Here is a 23457-nt window from a genome sequence, read left to right as displayed (position 1 = left end):
ATACAATGGTCGTCTTCATTTGGCCCTTGTCACATGATGCGGGTGTCTCCTGCAGGGATCTGAAGCTGGACAATGTGATGCTGGACTCGGAGGGCCACATTAAGATCGCTGATTTTGGCATGTGTAAAGAGAACATATACGAGGGAGTGACCACTCGCACCTTCTGTGGGACGCCCGACTACATCGCCCCAGAGGTAGGAACAGGGGGAGTGTGTGTGGGGGGAGGGAGTGGGGTGGTCATCTTTGTCATTGTCTGGCCTGCGCCCCGTCTCCGTGGTAATCCAAATCCGAGTCGACAGCTCAGGATGCACGTGCGCACACACACACACACACACACTGTGTCTACTGAACATTTTGAGTTAGAGAGCGTTTTGCATAAGAATCTGCCCTTGATGTAACCAACCCAGTCAAATGTATCATTTGATTTACACAACATTCCTACCACTTTGAAGATGCAAAATATGTTTTATTGTGAAACAAACAAGAATAAGACACAAAAAAACAGAACTTGAGCGTGCATAACTATTCACCCCCCCAAAAGCAATACTTTCTTGGGCCACCTTTTGCAGCAATTACAGCTGCAAGTCTCTTGGGGTATGTCTCTATAAACTTGGCACATCTAGCCACTGGGATTCTTGCCCATTCTTCAAGACAAAACTGCTCCAGCTCCTTCAAGTTGGATGGGTTCCGCTGGTGTACAGCAATCTTTAAGTCATACCATAGATTCTCAATTGGATTGAGTTCTGGGCTTTGACCAGGCCATTCCAAGACATTTGAATGTTTCCTCTTAAACCACCCGAGTGTTGCTTTAGCAGTATGCTTAAGGTCATTGTCCTGCTGGAAGGTGAACCTCCGTCCCAGTCTCAAATCTCTGGAGGACTGAAAAATGTCCCTATATTTAGCGCTATCCATCATTCCTTCAATTCTGACCAGTTTCTCAGTCCCTGCCGATGAAAAACATCCCCACAGCATGATGCTGCCACCACCATGCTTCACTGTGGAGATGTTCTCAGGGTGATGAGAGGTGTTGGGTTTTTGCCAGACATAGTGTTTTCCTTGATGGCCAAAAAGCTCAATTTTAGTCTCATCTGACCAGAGTACCTTCTTCCATATGTTTGGGGAATCTCCCACATGCCTTTTTGCGAACACCAAACGTGTTTGTTTATTTCTTTCTTTAAGCAATGGCTTTTTTCTGCCCACTCTTCCGTAAAGCCCAGGTCTGTGGAGTGTACGGCTTAAAGTGGTCCTATGGACAGATAATCCAATCTCTGCTGTGGAGCGTTGCAGCTCCTTGCCTGGTCTGTGAGTTTTGGTGGGCGGCCCTCTCTTGGCAGGTTTGTTGTGGTGCCATATTCTTTCCATTATTTAATAATGGATTTAATGGTGCTCCATGGGATGTTCAAAGTTTCATATTTTTTTATAACCTAACCCTGATCTGTATTACTTGTGTCCTGCACAAAGTAGATGCCCTAACTGACTTGCCAAAACTATAGTTTGTTAACAAGACATTTGTGGAGTGGTTAAAAAAACGATTTTTAATGACCTTTTCAACCTAAGTGTATGTAAACGTCTGACTTCAACTGTATACTGAGATCATGTGACACTTAGATTGAACACAGGTGGACTTTATTTAACTAATTGTGTGACTTCTGAAGGTAATTGAATGCATCAGATCTTATTTAGGGGCTTCATAGCAAAGGGGGTGAATACATATGCACGCACCACTTTTCCAATTTTTTTTTTTACACTTTCTTTTTTCATTTCATTTAATTTCACTTCACCAATCTGGACTATTTTGTTTATGTCCACTACATGAAATCCAAATAAATTACAGGTTGTAATGGAACAAAATAGGAAAAACACCAAGTGGGATGAGTACTTTTGCAAGGCACTGTATCTACCAGTGTGTGTCCCCGCGCATATCTGTATGGGAGTACTCTTCCGTGTACTGTAGGTGTGTGTGTCTCTTAGTTGTCAGGACCCCCATGTGGAAACAGCTCACACGGTCTCTGTGCACCTCTCTCTCTTTTCGCCTGTCACCATCGCATTATGCCGCGCGCACACACTGCATTGCTCTACTTCGCTCTCTCTTTCCACTCTTTACCTCTCATCCTGACCTACATAGGCACCCATGGGAAGGCTATGTGTGCATCCCAAACGGCACCCTGTTTCCTCTATAGCCCTATAGCCCTATGGGCCTTGGTCAAAAGCAGGGCACTATAAAGGGAATATGGTGTCATCTGGGATGCAGCCTCTAGCAATCTGAGAGGAATACGTTGGTCACTGTATGCTAATGGGAATTTACACACTGCGTTACCAGAGTAACAAGCCTGTGAGAGAGGGAGAGAGGAGGGGAGGAGAAATAGAGGCAGAGAGAGACTGGGGGAGAGAGAGAGAGACTGGGGGAGAGAGAGAGAGACTGGGGGAGAGAGAGAGAGACTGGGGGGAGAGAGAGAGACTGGGGGAGAGAGAGAGAGACTGGGGGAGAGACTGGGGAGAGAGAGAGAGACTGGGGGAGAGAGAGAGAGACTGGGGGAGAGAGAGAGAGACTGGGGGGGAGAGAGACTGGGGGAGAGAGAGAGAGACTGGGGGAGAGAGAGAGAGACTGGGGGAGAGAGAGAGACTGGGGGGAGAGAGAGAGACTGGGGGGAGAGAGAGAGACTGGGGGGAGAGAGAGAGACTGGGGGAGAGAGAGAGACTGGGGAGAGAGAGAGAGAGAGCGCGCGACTGGGAGGGAGGGAGGGAGAGAGCGCGACTGGGAGGGAGGGAGGGAGAGAGCGCGACTGGGAGGGAGGGAGGGAGAGAGCGCGACGGGGAGGGGGGGAGGGAGAGAGCGCGACTGGGAGGGAGAGGGTGGGAGAGCGCGACTTGGAGGGAGGGTGGGAGAGCGCGACTTGGAGGGAGGGAGGGAGGGAGAGAGCGTGACTGGGAGGGAGGGAGGGAGGGAGAGAGCGAGACTGGGAGGGAGGGAGGGAGAGAGCGAGACTGGGAGGGAGGGAGGGAGAGAGCGAGAGGGAGGGAGAGAGCGCGACTGGGAGGGAGGGAGGGAGAGGGAGCCCGACTGGGAGGGAGGGAGGGAGGGAGCCCGACTGGGAGGGAGGGAGGGAGGAGCCCGACTGGGATGGAGGGAGAGCGAGCGACTGGGAGGGAGGGAGAGCGAGCGACTGGGAGGGAGGGAGGGAGGGAGAGCGAGCGACTGGGAGGGAGGGAGACTGGGAGGGAGGGAGAGCGACTGGGAGGGAGGGAGAGTGACTGGGAGGGAGGGAGAGAGCGCGACTGGGAGGGAGGGAGGGAGGGAGAGAGCGCGACTGGGAGGGAGGGAGGCCGACTGGGAGGGAGGGAGGGAGGGAGGCCGACTGGGAGGGGAGGGAGGGAGCCCGACTGGGAGGGAGGGAGGAGCCCGACTGGGAGGGAGGAGAGCGAGCGACTGGGAGGGAGGGAGGGAACGAGAGCGACTGGGAGGGGGAGAGCGAGCGACTGGGAGGGAGGGAGGGAAGGAGAGCGACTGGGAGGGAGGGAGGGAGAGCGACTGGGAGGGAGGGAGGGAAGGAGAGCGACTGGGAGGGAGGGAGGGAGAGCGACTGGGAGGGAGGGAGGGAGAGCGACTGGGAGGGAGGGAGGGAGAGCGACTGGGAGGGAGGGAGGGAGGGAGGGAGGGAGGGAGCGACTGGGAGGGAGGGAGGGAGAGCGACTGGGAGGGAGGGAGGGAGCCCGACTGGGAGGGAGGGAGGGAGCGAGCGACTGGGATGGAGGAGGGAGCGGCGACTGGGATGGAGGGAGGGAGAGCGACTGGGAGGGAGGGAGGGAGAGCGACTGGGAGGGAGGGAGGGAGAGCGACTGGGAGGGAGGGAGAGCGAGCGACTGGGAGGGAGGGAGAGCGAGCGACTGGGAGGGAGGGAGAGCGAGCGACTGGGAGGGAGGGAGAGAGCGCGACTGGGAGGGAGGGAGGGAGAGAGCGCGACTGGGAGGGAGGGAGAGCGACTGGGAGGGAGGGAGAGCGACTGGGAGGGAGGGAGAGCGACTGGGAGGGAGGGAGGGAGGGAGAGCAACTGGGAGGGAGGGAGGGAGAGCGACTGGGAGGGAGGGAGGGAGAGCGACTGGGAGGGAGGGAGGGAGGGAGAGCGAGCGCCTGGGAGGGAGGGAGAGCGAGCGACAGGGAGGGAGGCGAGCGACAGGGAGGGAGGGAGAGCGAGCGACAGGGAGGGAGGGAGAGCGACTGGGAGGGAGGGAGAGCGACTGGGAGGGAGGGAGGGAGGGAGAGCAACTGGGAGGGAGGGAGGGAGAGCGACTGGGAGGGAGGGAGGGAGGGCGACTGGGAGGGAGGGAGGGAGGGAGGGAGGGAGGGCGAGCGCCTGGGAGGGAGGGAGAGCGAGTGACAGGGAGGGAGGGAGAGCGCCTGGGAGGGAGGGAGAGCGAGCGACTGGGAGGAGGGAGGCGACTGGGAGGGAGGAGAGAGAGCGACTGGGAGGGAGGGAGGGAGGGAGGGAGAGCGCGACTGGGAGGGAGGGAGGGAGAGAGAGCGACTGGGAGGGAGGGAGGGAGGGAGGGAGGGAGAGAGCGACTGGGAGGGAGGGAGGGAGAGAGCGCGACTGGGAGGGAGGGAGGGAGAGCGACTGGGAGGGAGGGAGGGAGGGAGAGCGACTGGGAGGGGAGGGAGGGAGAGCGACTGGGAGGGAGGGGAGGGAGAGCGACTGGGAGGGAGAGCGACTGGGAGGGAGGGAGGGAGAGAGAGCGACTGGGAGGGAGGGAGAGAGCGACTGGGAGGGAGGGAGGGAGAGCGACTGGGAGGGAGAGGGAGGGAGGGATGGAGTGAGAGCGACTGGGAGGGAGGGAGGGAGAGCGACTGGGAGGGTGGGAGAGAGAGAGCGACTGGGAGGGAGGGAGGGAGAGAGAGCGACTGGGAGGGAGGGAGAGAGAGAGAGCGACTGGGAGAGGGAGAGAGAAGCTGTTTCAGTGCTATCTCTGGATTGTCCTCTGGCTCCTTGTTTTGGCTTCAACAACTTCACTTTCTATTTTTAGGTTTTGTGCAATTAGTGGTTGCGGTGACAGATGTTTTCAGATCAGAGCAATTTGTTTCTGTGTTCAAACCTCTGTGTTGACAGAGGAAGAAGTCGTGAGAGGAGAGAGTGAGAAACTGCCCAAGTACATTTTTGCACTTTGTCAGTGTGCACTAAACTCAGCCTGACCTCCCATTTTTGCCTCGCTCCCCAAAGCCTTTCGCGATAGCCGCTAACATTAGCCAAGACGGAGACCCTTCAACTGCTCTGCCATGCACTGAGTAGCATTTGCCCTACAGATCTAGCTTATCTTGCCCATAACCAAACCCCAACCATTAGAGGCAAGTTGACAAGGGTGTAACTCAATATACTTTACAGGTGCACAAAAATGCTTTATTCTCTTGTAAGATTCAGTTTGATAAATTAACTGATAACAAAATCCATTCTAACACCAAATAATTATAAACAACAGGGCTAGAGCTAGCTCAAAAGCCAGTAGCTCTCCAGGAGCACGGTTGGCCATCCCTGGTATACACTAACTTATGAGTAAATCGTGTGACGAATCAGCTATTCTCCTGAAAGCCCTACAGCCTTTCTATTCAACAGTGTGACGATGTTTGAATGAACACCATCAATCCAGGCATGCAGTCAGGCTACTAATACTGACTAGTCAAATACATTCACTTCAAAACCTAGCAACAGACGTACAACTTATGGCTGAATGTCCAGTACTCACCGTGATACACGCCACTTAACACGAATCAAGTGACACTGAGGTGGGCAGACATCACTTCAACCTGCTGTAATGTTGTTTCTGAGATCAGGCTGAGGTTGTGTTCTGTAGTGTTTCGTAGTTATCTTGTGTCCGTAGTTTCTATGTGCACGGGGTTATATTAAGAGGCGGTAGTAGTGGTGGAAGCCTTGAGTAGCTATGAGTGATCCAGAACTGTCACGTAGCATTAGGCCTGCCGGGAGACATCCACCGCAGCTCAGATGGACACAACAGCACGCACACTCGCGCACACAGTACGTTACATTGGGTGATCTGGCCATAGGCCTCTATGGAGTGTGGGAAATGAAAGAAAACAACATGAGAAAGTGTAGCGACGGGTCATCAGAGTGTGTGTCCCGATCACATTCATTATGATGTCAAACCAGAGAAGAGACTGACTGGGACACACACGTGCAATCATTCATGTACACAGATACAGACTGCATTCACACAAACACACTGTCAGTCTCACAGACAGACAGACAGAGACCGACACACACACACACTTAACTCAAATTAGTATTCTCGCAGAAAACCCTACACACACTTCGCCACGCAGTGCTGTGCATGGAGTTGAAGGGCACCATTTGCCCTGTGTCATTGTGACAGGCGACAGGCAAGGACAGCGGTGTCACGTTGGTGCTCACTGCAGTATGGCCTGAAACAAATCTAAATACCTATCTGTCAGCATTACCTCGTTATTCTCCCTCTCTCTCTCTCTCTCTCTCTCTATCTCTATCTCTCTCTCTCTCTCTCTCTCTCTCTCTCTCTCTCTCTCTCTATATATATATATATATATATATATTTATTACTGTCATGATCGGATGATGCTGTGAGGATATCACATTCATTGTTGAACTGCAATCCTTGGAGAACTTGCCAGAGCTCTGAGACGTGTGTGTGTGTTGAGGTAAGGTGATTATTTGTGTAATGCTAGTGAAGTGCTAGTTGCCATTATGTGGAGATGTTACCTTCCTTAAAAGGTTGTTGGTTTGCGCCCAGGTCTGGAAGATGGACCAAATTCCACTTTATCTTAAAGATAACACCGCTGAATACCTAACATGAGGTAGAAACAAAGGATTTTAAGTGTTCACATAAAATATATCATGATACTCAACAGGTTTTGAATTTGACTTTATTCCTGTTTTAATTGCAAACAGAATGGAAAGAAAAATAAAGAGTCGTAGCAACCTTTTTACAGTAACCTAGCATTGCCATAATTCCCATCAATGGACCTTTACGCCATAGAGTACATAGGTATTTGAGTGAGTAAATGGCTAAGAGTTAGCTACTGAGTAAATGGCTAAGAGTTAGCTACTGAGTAAATGGCTAAGAGTTAGCTACTGAGTAAATGGCTAAGAGTTAGCTACTGAGTAAATGGCTAAGAGTTAGCTACTGAGTAAATGGCTAAGAGTTAGCTACTGAGTAAATGGCTAAGAGTTAGCTACTGAGTAAATGGCTAAGAGTTAGCTACTGAGTAAATGGCTAAGAGTTAGCTACTGAGTAAATGGCTAAGAGTTAGCTACTGAGTAAATGGCTAAGAGTTAGCTACTGAGTAAATGGCTAAGAGTTAGCTACTGAGTAAATGGCTAAGAGTTAGCTACTGAGTAAATGGCTAAAAGTTAGCTACTGAGTAAATGGCTAAGAGTTAGCTACTGAGTAAATGGCTAAGAGTTAGCTACTGAGTAAATGGCTAAGAGTTAGCTACTGAGTAAATGGCTAAGAGTTAGCTACTGAGTAAATGGCTAAGAGTTAGCTAATTCACCATTTGAATTGGAATTGGACACACCCCACAGGAAAATATTTTGATATTTTAATAAAATGAGGTAAAATTAAATGCAATGCAGTTCAATTAAACTCAAATGGCTAATGTACTCTACACATCACTTTACACATTTACATGTTTTCATCAATTATAGATGGTTACCAGTTATATGTTACAGTAAATTAGGAATTAGCAAATCTATACAGTGCATTGTCCAAGAAATATATGCATTCCCTGTTGCAATGGTAAAGGTATAGATCTACCAGGAAAAGAATAAGCTAAAACTTTCAAAAGTGAACTGTCACTTTAACCTTTTTCCATAATGTTATTGTTTGTGCTTCACATTACCGGTTTGGGGGATTGTAGGCGTTGCTGATGTTGGCGATGACCTTCCCGTACACCAAAGTAGTTTGTTGAACGGTCCTTTTGATGCTTCCGGAACCATCCCCTGTCAGTGCAGCTGAGAATGCCACTCTTGGTCTTTCTGTGAAGACAACTATTACACATTCTTAGGTACATTATGATGAGGTCTTAATGCATTACAAGATGCTTATAATGAATCAGAGTCATTGGGCCTGTCTGAATAACAATGCTAGTTTTATAGTATGTGAAACTTCAGAAATGTAGGATGATTTGAAATGCCATGGTGTCATATTCAGCGTTTCATCTATTATGACTTGACAGCACACTTGAGGAAGAGAATAATCTTATCATACCCACGTGTATTTGGCAATAGCCGATAATCAGAAGAGGGAACGTGCTGTTCCAAAATGAACGAGTGGCGCAAACAGATGCGATTGTGCATTTAGATGGCGCCTTCTCAATATGGACGAGCCTAGTATGTTGTTGCTTACTGCATACATTTTTTACTGAACCGTATGTTCTAAATAGTATGTAGTATGGTTCGTACATTTAGTACCCAGTGCCACATAATAATAGATTTATAAGACGTGATAAGCGCTCATACATCCTTTTGAACAAGTAATAATATGTTATAACTCTCTTTTCCTTGATTCATTTTCCTTAATTCATCAAGCTGGTTTCCTGTATTTCTCAGTCTGGTTCTCAGCTCCTCTTCCTGGACCCTACTGGTACTGTCTGGCCTCCATAGTTTCCATTTTGTCTTGGTTTGGGTCAGCTCAACTATCTGCTCGACCAACATCTTTTTCAGCATAGTGTAGAAGGCAGGTGGTGTGATATCTTTGTCTCGCTGTTGCTTATTGACAACCACTCCACCTTCATGTCCACTCTCTGACTGACACAGTGCCTCAGACAGGCAGTAGCACAACCATGTGAGCTGCAGAACTAGAATGGTCTTCATTCTCAATATGGACTATTGAGTCGTTTTGTCTCCTGTGTAATTTCTGATGCCTGGCCCAGGGGTTTGTAAGCATGTATCCATCTGAAACGTTACCTAAGATAGACCTGTTGTTGATGTACACTACTGGTCAAAAGGTTGGACACACCTACTCATTCAAGGGTTTTTCTTTATTTTTACCATGTTCTACATTGTAGAATAATATTGAAGACATCAAAACTATAAAATAACACATATGGAATCATATAGTAACCAAAAAAGTGTTAACAAATCAAAATATATTTAATATTTTAAGATTCTTCAAATAGCCACCCTTTGTCTTGATGACAGCTGTCCACACTCTTGGCTTTCTCTCAACCAGAAAAACCCTTTAATGATTAGGCGTTATAGAACTTTTGACCGGTAGTGTAGCTCATGGAGAAAGGTTGATATACTCATGGAATCTATTTTGACCTGTTCAGTTTAGTTTGAGACTGAGTATGGCCTGGTAAGCCAAAAAGACAGGACGACAAACAGAAAACAATCCAATATTGTATTTACTGTTAGGGAAACAGGTTCAAGTCTTGCTTGTGTGCTCACGTATGTGTAAGAGAGGGATGACTGTTTGAGTTTTTTGCGATTGCCAGCCAGTGTAATAATATATAATATATGCCATTTAGCAGACGCTTTTATCCAAAGCGACTTACAGTCATGTGTGCATACATTCTACGTATGGGTGGTCCCGGGAATCGAACCCACTACCCTGGCGTTACAAGCGCCATGCTCTACCAACTGAGCTACAGAAGGACCGTGTAGGAGTATGTAGGAGTATGTGCGTATGTGTGTGCATTGATTTTGTTTGTGTGTCCAGCTCTCTAAAGCCTGAAGGGAAGTGGCTTGAGTGCCATGCAGGCACAGTGCAGAGCCAGAGGTGCCTTTCAGGGCTCTCAAGGGGCAGGCGGAGGTCAGGTTTTACACAGAAAAAGTCACAGGGCAATGTGGAGAAGAGCTGCTCTCACATATCACACCCTACCGTGTGATGGTGGGGGTAAAAGGTGTGTGTGCGTGCGCGTGTGATAGAGAGCGGAAGAAAGAGGAGAGTGTTTGTGGGTGCTTGTAAGAATGTGTGACAGAGACTGGAGTTAAACACCAACTACATTAGCAGCGTAACTCCGATCAGCTCATTAAAGCTTCACATTACTCATTCATAATCACTGCATATCATCATCTGTTATGCATATGTATACCTGCTCATAGGAGTTTAACCTACATGATATACTTACTGTCAAGGTGGGGTACTATTAAGGAGGTCAAGTGCTTACGTCAGGTAGGCGTGACGACCATCTTTGTTTACGATGAACTGTGCAGTGCCTCTTCAAATAAGATCACACACAAATACACACTCTCCTTACACACATACAAAGACACACACACATACACGCAAAGACACCCTCTCCTTATACTGTGTGTAAAAAAAACAAAGCGCTGACCTCTTTCCCCACCTCTTCTCCATGACATAATGGCCTATCTTTTATTGATGATCTTCCTCTGGAAATCCCTCATGTTGATGTATTCATTAATTGATGCACTCGTTTTGTTGGACACGTCCTCTGAAAATAAGTTCACGTTTGCTACACTTTCCAACATGACACAGGAAGACACTCGTGTTTTCCTTCTGATACTCAAGGCACCTCTTCATCTTCATTTCCGCCGGTAGCCTATTAGTTGTGCAGCTGCTTCTCCCCTAGCACTGTTGGGGCTTCAGGTGTCTTGTTCTCTGCTTCCATCATCTTATCTGTTCAATGAAAGTCCCTTTATGTGCACATGCATGCATAATGTGTTCTTGCATGCGTGGGGCGTACTTACCCCAGCTGTTATTGCACAAGTAGAGATACGCCACCCACCACTTCACAAAACGATAACATTGTCTCCCTCCATTTGTTTAGCATCAGTGAATTCTCCAATGGACGTCACAACAGTACTTTGCTTTGCATCAATGGATTTTCCCTCCACAACATAGCAGTACTTCGCTCCGGCAAGGCTGTCTCATGTCTTCATTAGAATGGATCCAATGATAAGCTAGGGGGATACAACAGCAGATGGTGAAACTGGTTGACAGGATGTGCCTGCTCTCTCAGTGATGAACCAGGTTCCCTCTAGAAGAGGATGCTAATTGCTAATAAGAGCTAGATTGACTGGTGGGGCGTGTGTGGAAGGCATGTGTCTCGGGCTCTCTTGGGTACTGTCAGTTAGCAATGGACATATCGTGACGATATGAATGTGTTACAGTAGCTGATGCAGAGTGAGGTGTGAGACAAAACGTTTTTTTTTAAATGTGTGTGTGCCCGTCTCTTTGTCTGTAATGTGTATAATGTGTATACACCTTCTGCGACCATGTACATTGTCTTATCTAATCCCATGTAACTCTGTTCATCCCTCTCTTGCCCTCTCTCTCTTCTGTCTCTCTTGCTCTCTCTCTTCTGTCTCTCTTGCCCTCTCTCTCTCTCCCTCCCTCCCCAGATTATTGCATACCAGCCATATGGGCTATCAGTGGATTGGTGGGCATATGGAGTGCTGCTCTACGAAATGTTGGCAGGACAGGTGAGTGTGCCCCCCAGCTTTCTCTACTATAGGTCGACCAATTGTGGTCGACCTATTGTGGTCGACCCACGCCCACCCGCAAAAAAATAACCCAGAAATTGTAGTTTTTCTAGGTGGCACCCATTTTGGCTTCAGTGTCTCCAAGCACATGGACATAGTATGTCTTAAATTGTATAATTTATTGTTTATTAGTCAAGTTTATTAGTAACTGAGCTGCCTACCACCACTCAGTAAGACTGCTCTATCAAATCATAGACTTTTATATTAATATAATAAACACAGAAATAAGAGTCTTTGGTCATTAATATGGTCAAATCCGGAAACTATAATGTCAAACAAAACGTTTATTGTTTCAGTGAAATACGGAACCGTTCCATATTTTATCTAACAGGTGGCATCCATCAGTCTAAATACTGCTGTTACACTGCACAACCTTCAATGTTATGTCAGAATTTTGTACAATTCTGGCAAATTAGTTTGCAACGAGCCAGGCGGCCCAAACTGTTGCATATACCCTGACGCTGCGTGCAATGAACGCAAGAGAAGTGACACAGTTTCCTTAGTCAATATTGCCTGCTAACATGAATTTATTTTAACTAAATATGCAGGTTTAAAAAATATATACTTCTGTGTATTGATTTTAAGAAAGGCATTGATGTTTATGGTTAGGTACATTCGTGCAACGATTGTGCCTTTTTCGCGAATGTGAATTTGTTTAAATAATCCCCCGTTTGGTGAAGTAGGCTGTGATTCGATGATAAATTAACAGGCACCGCATTGATTATATGCAACGCAGGACAAGCTAGTTAACCTAGTATTATCATCAACCATGTGTAGTTAACTAGTGATTATGTGAAGATTGATTGTTTTTATAAGATACGTTTTTAATGCTAGCTAGCAACTTACCTCTTTGCTGCACTCGCGTAACAGGTGGTCAGCCTGCCACACAGTTTCCTCGTGGAATGCAATGTAATTGGCTTCCAAAAATGCTGATTGCCGATTGTTATGAAAACTTGAAATCAGCCCTAATTTAATCGGCCATGCTGATTAATCGGTTGACCTCTACACCGTATATGACATGAGTATAATTGATATGGAAATGTGAAGTGCACATTTGGAATCCTGTGTTTGCCCTGCTTGTATGATATCAAAGCGGTATTTACTATAATCCTCATGTCTCATCATTCACAATACATAGTCCTCTTAATTTACAGCATTTCCCTCACTCAGACAACAAAACATTTGCTAAAGTTCCCCAACTATCTGGAGGGAGAGGGGCACCTTATTGTCTTGCGAGGTGCTCAAGTTCATAACGGCTGTCACTCAAAACCCATACAGCGCTGTGAAGGGCAGAGCCAGAGCTCTGACGTCATGTATAGCATTTTTCTGTACAGCCACTGTGTTCCAATCTGGAATTTTCCACCCGTGAATGGGTTTGAGTGTAAAGGCTGAACAGATGCTTTCCGGTTATGTCCATAACCGTCCCAACCATCAGTAAGGGCAACTCAAAAATATATTTAGTTGACTGGCTACGCTATCGAATACTCTGAGTGAGCATCTGAAATGGTATTCCCTATATAGTGTACTACTTTTGACCAGAGCCTTACTACCAGTGGAGGCTGGTGGGAGGAGCTATAGGAGGATGGGCTAATTGTAATGGCTGGAATGGTATTAATGGTATTAGTCAAACGTGATATCCATGATGTGTTTGATACCATCCCATGAATTCCATTCCAGCCATTATAATGAGCAGATCCTCCTATAGCTCCTCCCACCAGCCTACACTGTACACTACATAGGGTATAGCCATATAGGGTGCCATTTGAGATGCGGCCAGAGCTAACTCCCTGCTGCTGTGTTCAGTAAGGGTGATGGGTTTGTTTGCTCCCTGTGTGTTTGGGGCCCCAGTGGCCAGGAGCTTCATCTCGTCCCGTTCACTGGGCAGAAACAGATGGCGTGATGGATGAGCAGTATCCCAGCCATCTACTAAGGGAAGGCCCTGGGGCAACTTTAGTTTTATACCCTTTTACAGTACATACTCACAGGCCAAAAGTAGTTCATTTGGCTTATATGACCTCAGGATTGTAGGGGCGAGGGTCGACTGTGTGGGTGGGAGGTGTGTGTGTGTGTTTCCCCCTAAATAGGGTGTTCAGTGCAGTGTACTGTGTATCAGATAAAGAGAGCAGAAAGCAGCCTAGGTATCTCTTGCCAAAGGGTTTAGTCTAGTGGAAATTAAAAATATTACATTTATGATGTATCCCAATGCACACATTATGGTTCGTAATGATAGAGGTGGAGGGAGAAAATAGCTGGACCATCGAGTCCATTTCCCTCCCAGCTGGCAACTTTTGTATAGAAATGACCCCTGAAAAACATTAATATACTAGATAGATTATCATGAATTTACTCGTTTGATTGAAGGTGAAGGTCAAAAGGACTGATAAGACATAATATTTGAGGTCATTACAGATGTACTACACATTCTGATGTTAACATTTACATAATATTGTCAACATATTTACAACATGTGCATAACATTTGCAAACTATTTACAACATGTATATAAAATACTCAACCCATTTACAAGATGTATATAACATTCTCAACCCATTTACAACATGTATATAACATTCTCAACCCATTTACAACATGTATATAAAATATTCAACCCATTTACAACATGTATATAACATTCTCAACCCATTTACAACATGTATATAACATTCTCAACCCATTTACAACATGTATATAAAATACTCAACCCATTTACAACATGTATATAACATTCTCAACCTATTTACAACATGTATAAAACATTTTCAAAATATTTACATGTATACAACATTTGCAACATATTTACAACATACATATAACGTTCTATGTAACGTGTTGTTCCCCAGCCCCCGTTTGATGGTGAGGACGAGGACGAGCTTTTCCAGTCCATCATGGAGCACAACGTGTCGTACCCCAAGCAAATGTCCAAAGAGGCCGTGTCCATCTGCAAAGGGGTGAGTACGACCTTCGACCCAAAGAACCCTTTGAACCTCAGCTCCTCTCATAGAAATATAGAATTACTAGAATGGAAATTCCAATTGAAGTCAATGTCATTATATTTATATGGCCCCCTATGCCTTCACACCCTGCCCCACAACCATCACCCTTAAACCCATGGTCTTCCCCACTCCCCTTTGAAGCTAGTCTCTCACCCCTTCTCTCGTCATCTGTCATCAATAACACTTAGTCCCATACCCACTGTGATCTAGGTCCAATTATTAACACTTCATGAAGTCAACCTTTTGAAGCCGTCTTTACAATGACCTTTATGAAGACACTATCCATTAGCATGTACAGTAGGAAGAGCAAGAAGTGATACATCGATAGAATCTGTCGATAGATATGACTGACTTTGACGTGTGACCTTTAGACTGGAGGTTTTGTCGTTGAAGGATCTATTACTGTAGTCTATAGGCACAGGGGTTACTAATAATAATAGCTAAGGGCATACTGTACTATAGGGGGGGAAGGATCTATTACTGTAGTCTATAGGCACAGGGGTTACTACCTACATAGCTAAGGGCATACTGTACTATAGGGGGGGAAGGATCTATTACTGTAGTCTATAGGCACGGGGGTTACTACCTACATAGCTAAGGGCATACTGTACTATAGGGGGGAAGGATCTATTACTGTAGTCTATAGGCACGGGGGTTACTACCTACATAGCTAAGGGCATACTGTACTATAGGGGGGGAAGGATCTATTACTGTAGTCTATAGGCACGGGGGTTACTACCTACATAGCTAAGGGCATACTGTACTATAGGGGGAAGGATCTATTACTGTAGTCTATAGGCACGGGGTTACTACCTACATAGCTAAGGGCATACTGTACTATAGGGGGAAGGATCTATTACTGTAGTCTATAGGCACGGGGTTACTACCTACATAGCTAAGGGCATACTGTACTATCGGGGGAAGGATCTATTACTGTAGTCTATAGGCACGGGGGTTACTACCTACATAGCTAAGGGCATACTGTACTATAGGGGGGAAGGATCTATTACTGTAGTCTATAGGCACGGGGGTTACTACCTACATAGCTAAGGGCATACTGTACTATAGGGGGGGAAGGATCTATTACTGTAGTCTATAGGCACGGGGGTTACTACCTACATAGCTAAGGGCATACTGTACTATAGGGGGGGAAGGATCTATTACTGTAGTCTATAGGCACGGGGGTTACTACCTACATAGCTAAGGGCATACTGTACTATAGGGGGGAAGGATCTATTACTGTAGTCTATAGGCACGGGGGTTACTACCTACATAGCTAAGGGCATACTGTACTATAGGGGGGGAAGGATCTATTACTGTAGTCTATAGGCACGGGGGTTACTACCTACATAGCTACGGGCATACTGTACTATAGGGGGGAAGTGGATTCAAAACAAGCGGGATTGGAGAAGCCCAGTGAGGAGTTATGGATGTGTGTACCTCACCCCTATTCATCACCGATGTAGCGCCCACCTGTGTTATGGTGGGTGGCCGTCTGCACTTTTTGAAGGTCCTTTAGATCAAATAGTGTCTGTTACAGGTGCGTAGGTTTCAAAATAGGAGAACAAGGAGAGATTACTTAAAAGCTTAAAGCTAATATTTCCTTATTTTTGACAGTGTGTGGGTCTCCATCTCTCCTAGTACCCACCTGTGTGCATATATTGGACTGCAGCCATATTGTGCCAAAAACGAATTAAAGGCAGAGCAAGAGGGAGACACATTGGGAAAGGTGTGCGTGTGTAAGAGAGGAGAGGTGAAGGCACTAATAACACGAGCAGGAGGAGAGAAGGAACGTTCCGGGGCTGAGCCGAGTCAATGAACTGTGTGATAACACACTGGTGTCCACACCTCCCCACTTCAACCCTCAGAGCTCACACATCCTCTCTGCCTCTCCTTCTATCTTGCCATCTCTCTATCCCTTTCTCTCACTCTCCCCCTTTCTCACACTACCACCACTTTCTAACAACTGTTTCTGCAATCTGTCTGCCCCTCAACTTCTCTGCAAACCCTCTCTCTCGCTCTCTTTGTCTCCGACCTCTTTCGCATCGCTCTCTCCTCCATAAAAATTAAGATTCTACATCTGTAGTATTTAGGTTGCAGCAGAAATGTCCTACAGCGTTTTACCTCAAATCCATCCATCTATCCCAAATGGCACCCTATTCCCTTTGTAGTGCACTACTTTTGACCAGGGCCCATAGGGAAGAGAGTGAGGGTCCCTCCATTGTTTCTGCAGATGGATGATTTGCTTTGATCCAATGCTCTGCCTTTGTGGACGGGCCATCCTCTAAGGCTCGCATGAATAAAAGGTCTCGGGGAGGTGTGTGCGCGTGCGTATGTGTCTTCTAGCAAGGAGAGAACACTGAGAACCTGGTCATGATCCCTTAGCTCATCAGCCATAGACAGACACAGACTCATTCCCAGGCCGCTTTTGGGCCTCAAGTTTACGTTTTGAAGGTGAAGTCAAGCAAAAGCAGACAGGATTCCGTTTGCAGCGTACAAGGGTTCCCTTTTCATGTGTAGGGGAACAGCATGAGCTGTGAACACAACCCTGACAAATTACTTTTTCCTTTTCACCGGCTGTGACACACACACACACGTGTCTAAGTCACAATTCTGTGGCTGCCACCGACAGACGACAGGAGTAGATAGCGGGACTGGTTGTTATTTTTGGCGTTGTTACATTACCCAGCATGCTTTGCTGCCATCACCCCACCGCTATGTCACTGCAATTTTTGAGGAGAGGAGAGGTGTGAAGGCGCTCTAGCCAAGCTTTTCTCATTACTCTCCCTGGCCTCTTCACACTGCAGCTGGGATGAGTTTTTTGCACCTTTAGACCAGCTAGGATTACTCACTCACACACACACGTTCAGACTCACCTCAAACTCCCTTCCAAAGACTGTGAAATGACGAATGGGATAGAACATCGGGACTGGGCTGGCGACTGGGTTCAGGAGAATTACAGAGAGAGTCGTGGTTTGGTGAGCGAGTGTTGGGCTTATGGAGTTAAGTATCTGGATTCGTTTTACTCCCCTATGCTATCCTACAGTATATTCCACTATACCCAGATGCTATGTTGTTGCCAAAAGTTCAGAGTTTCAAACTAAAAATAAATTGCAGTGGATATCACTCTTCCTCCCAAGACAGAGACTCTGGTCAAAAGTAGTGCACTACATATGGAATAGGGTGCAATTTTGGACGTGGCCAGGAATAAATTTTTTCAATGACAACACATGATTGTTTTTCTGTTATGATACTGTACTGTACCTGCAAGGCTGGCTATGCAACAAATGTCACCCCCTGCTGATGTAACGCACGCCCACTGACAGACACGCCCTCCTAATGAGCGTTATGTTCCAATGTAGGTGGGCAACTTTGTAATAGGACTAAGTCCTCGCACGCTGTTGGGAAACTGAAAGAAAGAAAGAAAGAGCTAGAATTCGTGTTCAACTAGGAATGTAAACTGCTGTAAAAATATACTGTGTCTGTAAAATGTATATAGTATGTATAAGCTGGAAGTAGAATCCTAAGGTTTGCTGTCCGTTAGTATACTCGAATTAGGGGAGGGATAGTCGGGTTAGGGGAAATAATAAAGGAAAATATATATTTTTAAATGAATATACAGTTACAGTCAAAAGTTTTAGAACTCCTACTCATTCCAGGGTTTTTCTTATTTTTTTTACTGTTTTCTACATTGTAGAATAATAGTGAAGTCATCAGAACTACGAAATAACACACATGGAATCATGTAGAAACCACAGAGTGTTACTTTTTACAAATATATTTTATATTTCAGGTTCTTCAAAGTAGCCTCCCTTTGCACACTCTTGGCATTCTCTCAACCAGCTTCATGAGGTAGTCACCTGGAATGCATTACATTTAACAGGTGTGCCTTGTTAAATTAATTTGTGGAATTGTTTTCCTTATTGCGTTTGAGCCAATCAGTTGTGTTGTGACAAGGTAGGGGTGGTATACAGAAGACAGCCCTATTTGGTAAAAGACCAAGTCCATATTATGGTAAGAACATCTCAAATAAGCAAAGAGAAACGACAGTCCATCATTACTTTAAGACATGAAGGTCAGTCAATCCGGAAAATGTCAAGAACTTTTTGCAGTCGCAAAAACCATCAAGTGCTATGATGAAACTGTCTCTCATGAGGACCACCACAGGAAATGAAGACCCAGAGTTACCTCTTCTTTCAGATAAGTTCATTAGAGTTACCAGCCTCAGATTGCAGCCCAAATAAATGCTTCACGGAGTTCAAGTAAGACCCATCTCAACATCAACTGTTCAGAGGAGACTGCATCAATCAGGCCTTCATGGTCAAATTGCTCCAAAGAAACCACTACTAAAGGACACCAATAAGAAACCCATGCAATGGACATTAAACCGGTGGAAGTCTGTCCTTTTGGTCTGATGAGTCCAAATTTGAGATTTTTGTTTCCAGCCGTCGCGTCTTTGTGAGAAGCAGACTAGCTGAACACCTCCAGGCTGTGTAAGGGCTATTTTAACAAGGAGAGTGATGGAAAGCTGCATCAGATGGCCTGGCAATTACCCGACAATCACCCGACCTCAAGCCAATTGGGATGAGTTGGACCGCAGAGTGAAGGAAAAGCAGCCAACAAGTGCTCCGCATATGAGGGAACTCCTTCAAGACTGTTGGAAAAGCATTCCAGGTGACGCTGGTTTAGAGAATGCAAAAAATGTGTGCAAAGCTGTCATCAAGACAAAGGGTGGCTACTTTAAAAAATATAAAATATATTTAGAATTGTTTAACATTTTTGGGGGGTTACTACATTATTCCATATGTGTTATTTCATAGTTTTGATGTCTTCATTATTATTCTACAATGTAAAAAATAATAAAAAATAAAAAAAAAATTTGGAATGTGTAGGTGTGTCCAAACCTTAGACTGGTACTGTATAAAAAAGTACATTGTTTTCCTTTTTTTATCATATATAATACAGTTGAAGTCGGAACTTGACATACACCTTAGGTTGGAGTCATTAAAACTCATTTTTCAACCACTCCACAAATTTCTTGTTAACAAACTATAGTTTAGCCAAGTCGATTAGGACATCTACTTTGAGCATGACACAAGTCATTTTTCGAACAATTGTTTACAGACAGATTCATTCACTGTATCACAATTCCAGTTGGTCAGAAGTTTACATACACTAAGTTGACTGTGCCTTTAAACAGCTTGGAAAATTCCAGAAAATTGTCATGGCTTTAGAAGCTTCTGATAGGCTAATTTACATAATTTGAGTCAATTGGAGATGTACCTGTGGATGTATTTCAAGGCCTACCTTCAAACTCAGTGCCTCTTTGCTTGACATCATGGGAAAATCTAAATTAATCAGCCAAGACCTCAGAAAAAAAATTCTGGTTCATCCTTGAACAATTTCCAAACACCTGAAGGTACAACGTTCATCTGTACAAACAAGAGTATGCAAGTATGAACACTATGGGACCACACAGCTATCATACTGCTCCGGAAGGAGATGCGTTCTGTCTCCTAAAGATGAACCTATTTTGGCATGAAAAGTGCAAATCAATCCCAGAACAGCAGCAAAGAACCTTGTGACGATGCTGGAGGAAACAGGTACAAAAGTATCTATATCCACAGTAAAACGAGTCCTATATCGACATAACCTGAAAGGCTGCTCAACAAGGAAAAAGCCACTGCATCAAAACCGCCATGAAAAAGCCAGATTACGGTTTGCAACTGCACATGAGGACAAAGATCGTACTTTTTGGAGAAATATCCTCTGGTCTGATGAAACAAAAATAGAACTATTTGGCCATAATGACCATAGTTATGTTTGGAGGAAAAAGGGGCAGGCTTGCAAGCCAAAGAACACCATCCCAACCGTGAAGCATGGGGGTGGCAGGATCATGTTGTGGGGGTGCTTTGCTGCATGAGGGACTGGTGCACTTCACAAAATAGATGGCATTATGAGCAAGGAAAATGATATGGATATATTGAAGCAACATCTCAAGACATCATTCAGGAAGTTAAAGCTTGGTTGCAAATGGGTCTTCCAACTGGACAATGACCCCAGACATACATCCAAAGTTGTGGTAAAATGGCTTAAGGACAACAAATTCAAGTTATTGGAGTGGCCACAAAGCCCTGACCTCAATCCCATAGAAATTTGGTGTGCAGAACTAAAAAAGTGTGTGCGAGCAAGGAGGCCTGCTAACCTGACTCTGTTAGACCAGCTCTGTCAGGAGGAATGGGCCAATATTCACCCAACTTATTGTGGGAAGCTTGTGGAAGGCTACCCAAAATGTTTGACCCATGTTAAACAATTTAAAGGCAATGCTACCAAATATTAATTGAGTGTATGTAAACTTCTGACCCACTTGGAAACGTGATGAAAGAAATGAAAGCTGAAACAAATCATTCTCTCTACTATTATTCTGACATTTCACATTCTTAAAATAAAGTGGTGATCCTAACTGACCTAAAACAGATGATTTTTTTACTAGTATTAAATGTCAGGAATTGTGAAAAACTGAGTTCAAATGTATTTGGCTAAGGTGTATGTAAGCTTCCGACTTCAACTGCATATGCCGTTTTGCAGATGCTGTTATCCAAAACATCTTACAGTAGTACGTTCACACATCTCGGCAGGCCCCAGTGGGAATCCAACCCACAAAGAGTGCCTGTCATTATTGACATTTGTCACAATGTTTTTTGAGTGTGGTTTCTCCTCTAGTTTAACAAGGAAATACGTTTGTTTGATCGTTTTTCAATGTTGAGTTGTTTTCTACAAAGTGCGCCCCCGCGTCGCCTCCTGCTGTGCGATTTGTAAGTGACAACAATAACACATTACATCTAAGAGAGACAAATTCCTTTATACCAACCCCCATCTGTTTGGCTCCCTACTGACCCAGAAAAAAAGAGAGAATAAGAGCGAGAGAGAATAAAAAGAGGAAGCATAGAAAATAACTGCCCCCATATTGACTCTCGACTACCCTCATTCCAATACTAACTTGCTGTGAGTCTGTTGTTATCCATTCCACTCATCCTATTTCAATGGTCTCCGTTAAACTCATAATGACTCAGGTTCCCATTCCTCCCTTCTTCTTTTCCCAACCTCAGCCAATGAGCAAATAATAGAATATGGAATCTATTTAGTCTTTCTATGGCTATCTATCTTTTCTACGGTCTGTCTCCTCCAGGCGTTCAAACTGGCTCTCTCATCCTCCGCCTGCTGATGATCACATAGGTTTCTGTAGACCTAAATGCCACTATGTCTATGGTCCTTCCCTGATTGACACAACAGTGACATTTCTTTCTGTAGAATTTCCATTCTAACTCTAGGGCCGTTCCCTCCTTATCCCTCCCAGCTGATGACCAAACACCCGTCGAAGCGTCTGGGCTGCGGCTCCGAGGGAGAGAGGGACATCCGGGAGCACGCCTTCTTCAGACGCATCGATTGGGAACGTCTCCAGAACCGCGAGATCCAACCCCCCTTCAAGCCCAAAGGGGTGAGTCACACACACATACACACAACCAACCCATGTCTGATTAAAATGGGGTTTAAAAAAATGACATTGTACAAGTTGTTATTTGCCTTGGTAATCTATATTTCTTCTTAAATGCTAAATTATTGAAATGGTGGCGCAATCGTAGCTTTGTATTCATTGGTATGTTTGGCCCGTTGTCACACACAATGGACATTTACTCCACTGAGGAGTGTGTGGTTGCTTACTATCTGATGCGATCTCAGTCTCCCATTCAGATGAGTAACAACACCCACTCACACACACACACTTTTATGTATACACAGACACATACACACACGTGAACATACTTACACACACACACTTACAAACTATGCAAACGTGTACAATAGAGACACACACACACATAGAGACACACACCTGTGAATGTCTGGCGGCCGTCTGTCATCATAGTAGGGCCCAGGCAGACTCCCACCTGGTCTGTTGTCAGATCAGATTGGCCTGCATCTGAATGGTGTCTGTTTGGCAACTCTCGCAGGTTACAGTCCATTCCGGTCCAGCACCATTTGTTTAGCATGGCAAAACCCCAGCGGCTATGGTCTCTGTCGTTACACTGAACAAAAGACAACCTTTTCTAACGACAAAGCCTCGGCATGGGCTACAATACAATAATACTAATTTTATTCACATATACGTTACCTTTCAAAAGTTTGAGGTCACTTAGAAATGTCCTTGTTTTTTAAAGAAAAGCAAAGATTTTGTCCATTAAAATAACATCAAATTGATCAGAAATACAGTGTAGACATTGTTAATGTTGTAAATTACTATTGTAGCTGGAATTGGCTAGCTTTTTTAATGGAATATCTACATAGGCGTACAGAGGCCCATTATCAGCAACAATCACTCCTGTGTTCCAATGGCACGTTGTGTTAGCTAATCCAAGTTTACAATTTTAAAAGGCTAATTGATCATTAGAAAACCCTTTTGCAATTATGTTAGCACAGCTGAAACTATTGTGCTGATTTAAAGAAGCAATAAAAGCAATAAAACTGTCCTTCTTTAGACTAGTTGAGTGTCTGGAGCATCAGCATTTGTAGGTTCGATTACAGACCAAAATGGCCAGAAACAAAGCACTTTCTTCTGAAACTCATCAGTATATTCTTGTTCTGAGAAATTAAGGTTATTCCATGCGAGAAATTTCCAAGAAACTGAAGATCTCGTACAAAGCTGTGTACTACTCCCTTCACAGAACAGGGCAAACTGGCTCTAACCAGGATAGAAAGAGGAGAGGGAGGCCCCGGTGCACACCTGAGCAAAGGGACAAGTACATTTGTGTCTAGTTTGAGAAACAGACACCTCAAGTCCTCAACTGGCAGCTTCATTAAATAGTACCCGCAAATCACCAGTCTCAACGTCAACAGTGAAGAGGCAACTCCGGGATGCTTGCCTTCTAGGCAGAGTTGCAAAGAAAAAGCCATGTCTCAGACTGGCCAATAAA

The 23457-nt window shown here is 45.2% G+C and overlaps 1 protein-coding gene across 2 annotated transcripts in view; it reads left to right on the top strand.

Annotated features, from left to right (window-relative positions):
• LOC118371476 (protein kinase C alpha type) overlaps window positions 1-23457 on the top strand; it is a 234586-nt gene that overhangs the window by 192958 nt on the left and 18171 nt on the right. For both annotated transcript variants that reach the window (XM_052527508.1, XM_052527509.1), the window contains 4 exons: window positions 56-194; window positions 11352-11432; window positions 14333-14440; window positions 21843-21983. In XM_052527508.1, the coding sequence (XP_052383468.1) occupies window positions 56-194; window positions 11352-11432; window positions 14333-14440; window positions 21843-21983 (469 nt within the window). The remainder of the gene's footprint in view (window positions 1-55; window positions 195-11351; window positions 11433-14332; window positions 14441-21842; window positions 21984-23457) is intronic.

Source organism: Oncorhynchus keta, chromosome 10 (genome assembly GCF_023373465.1).
Source record: "Oncorhynchus keta strain PuntledgeMale-10-30-2019 chromosome 10, Oket_V2, whole genome shotgun sequence".
Lineage (NCBI taxonomy): Eukaryota > Metazoa > Chordata > Actinopteri > Salmoniformes > Salmonidae > Oncorhynchus > Oncorhynchus keta.
The sequence above is the reverse complement of the archived record's forward strand: the minus strand, read 5'-3'. Positions and strand labels throughout refer to the sequence as shown.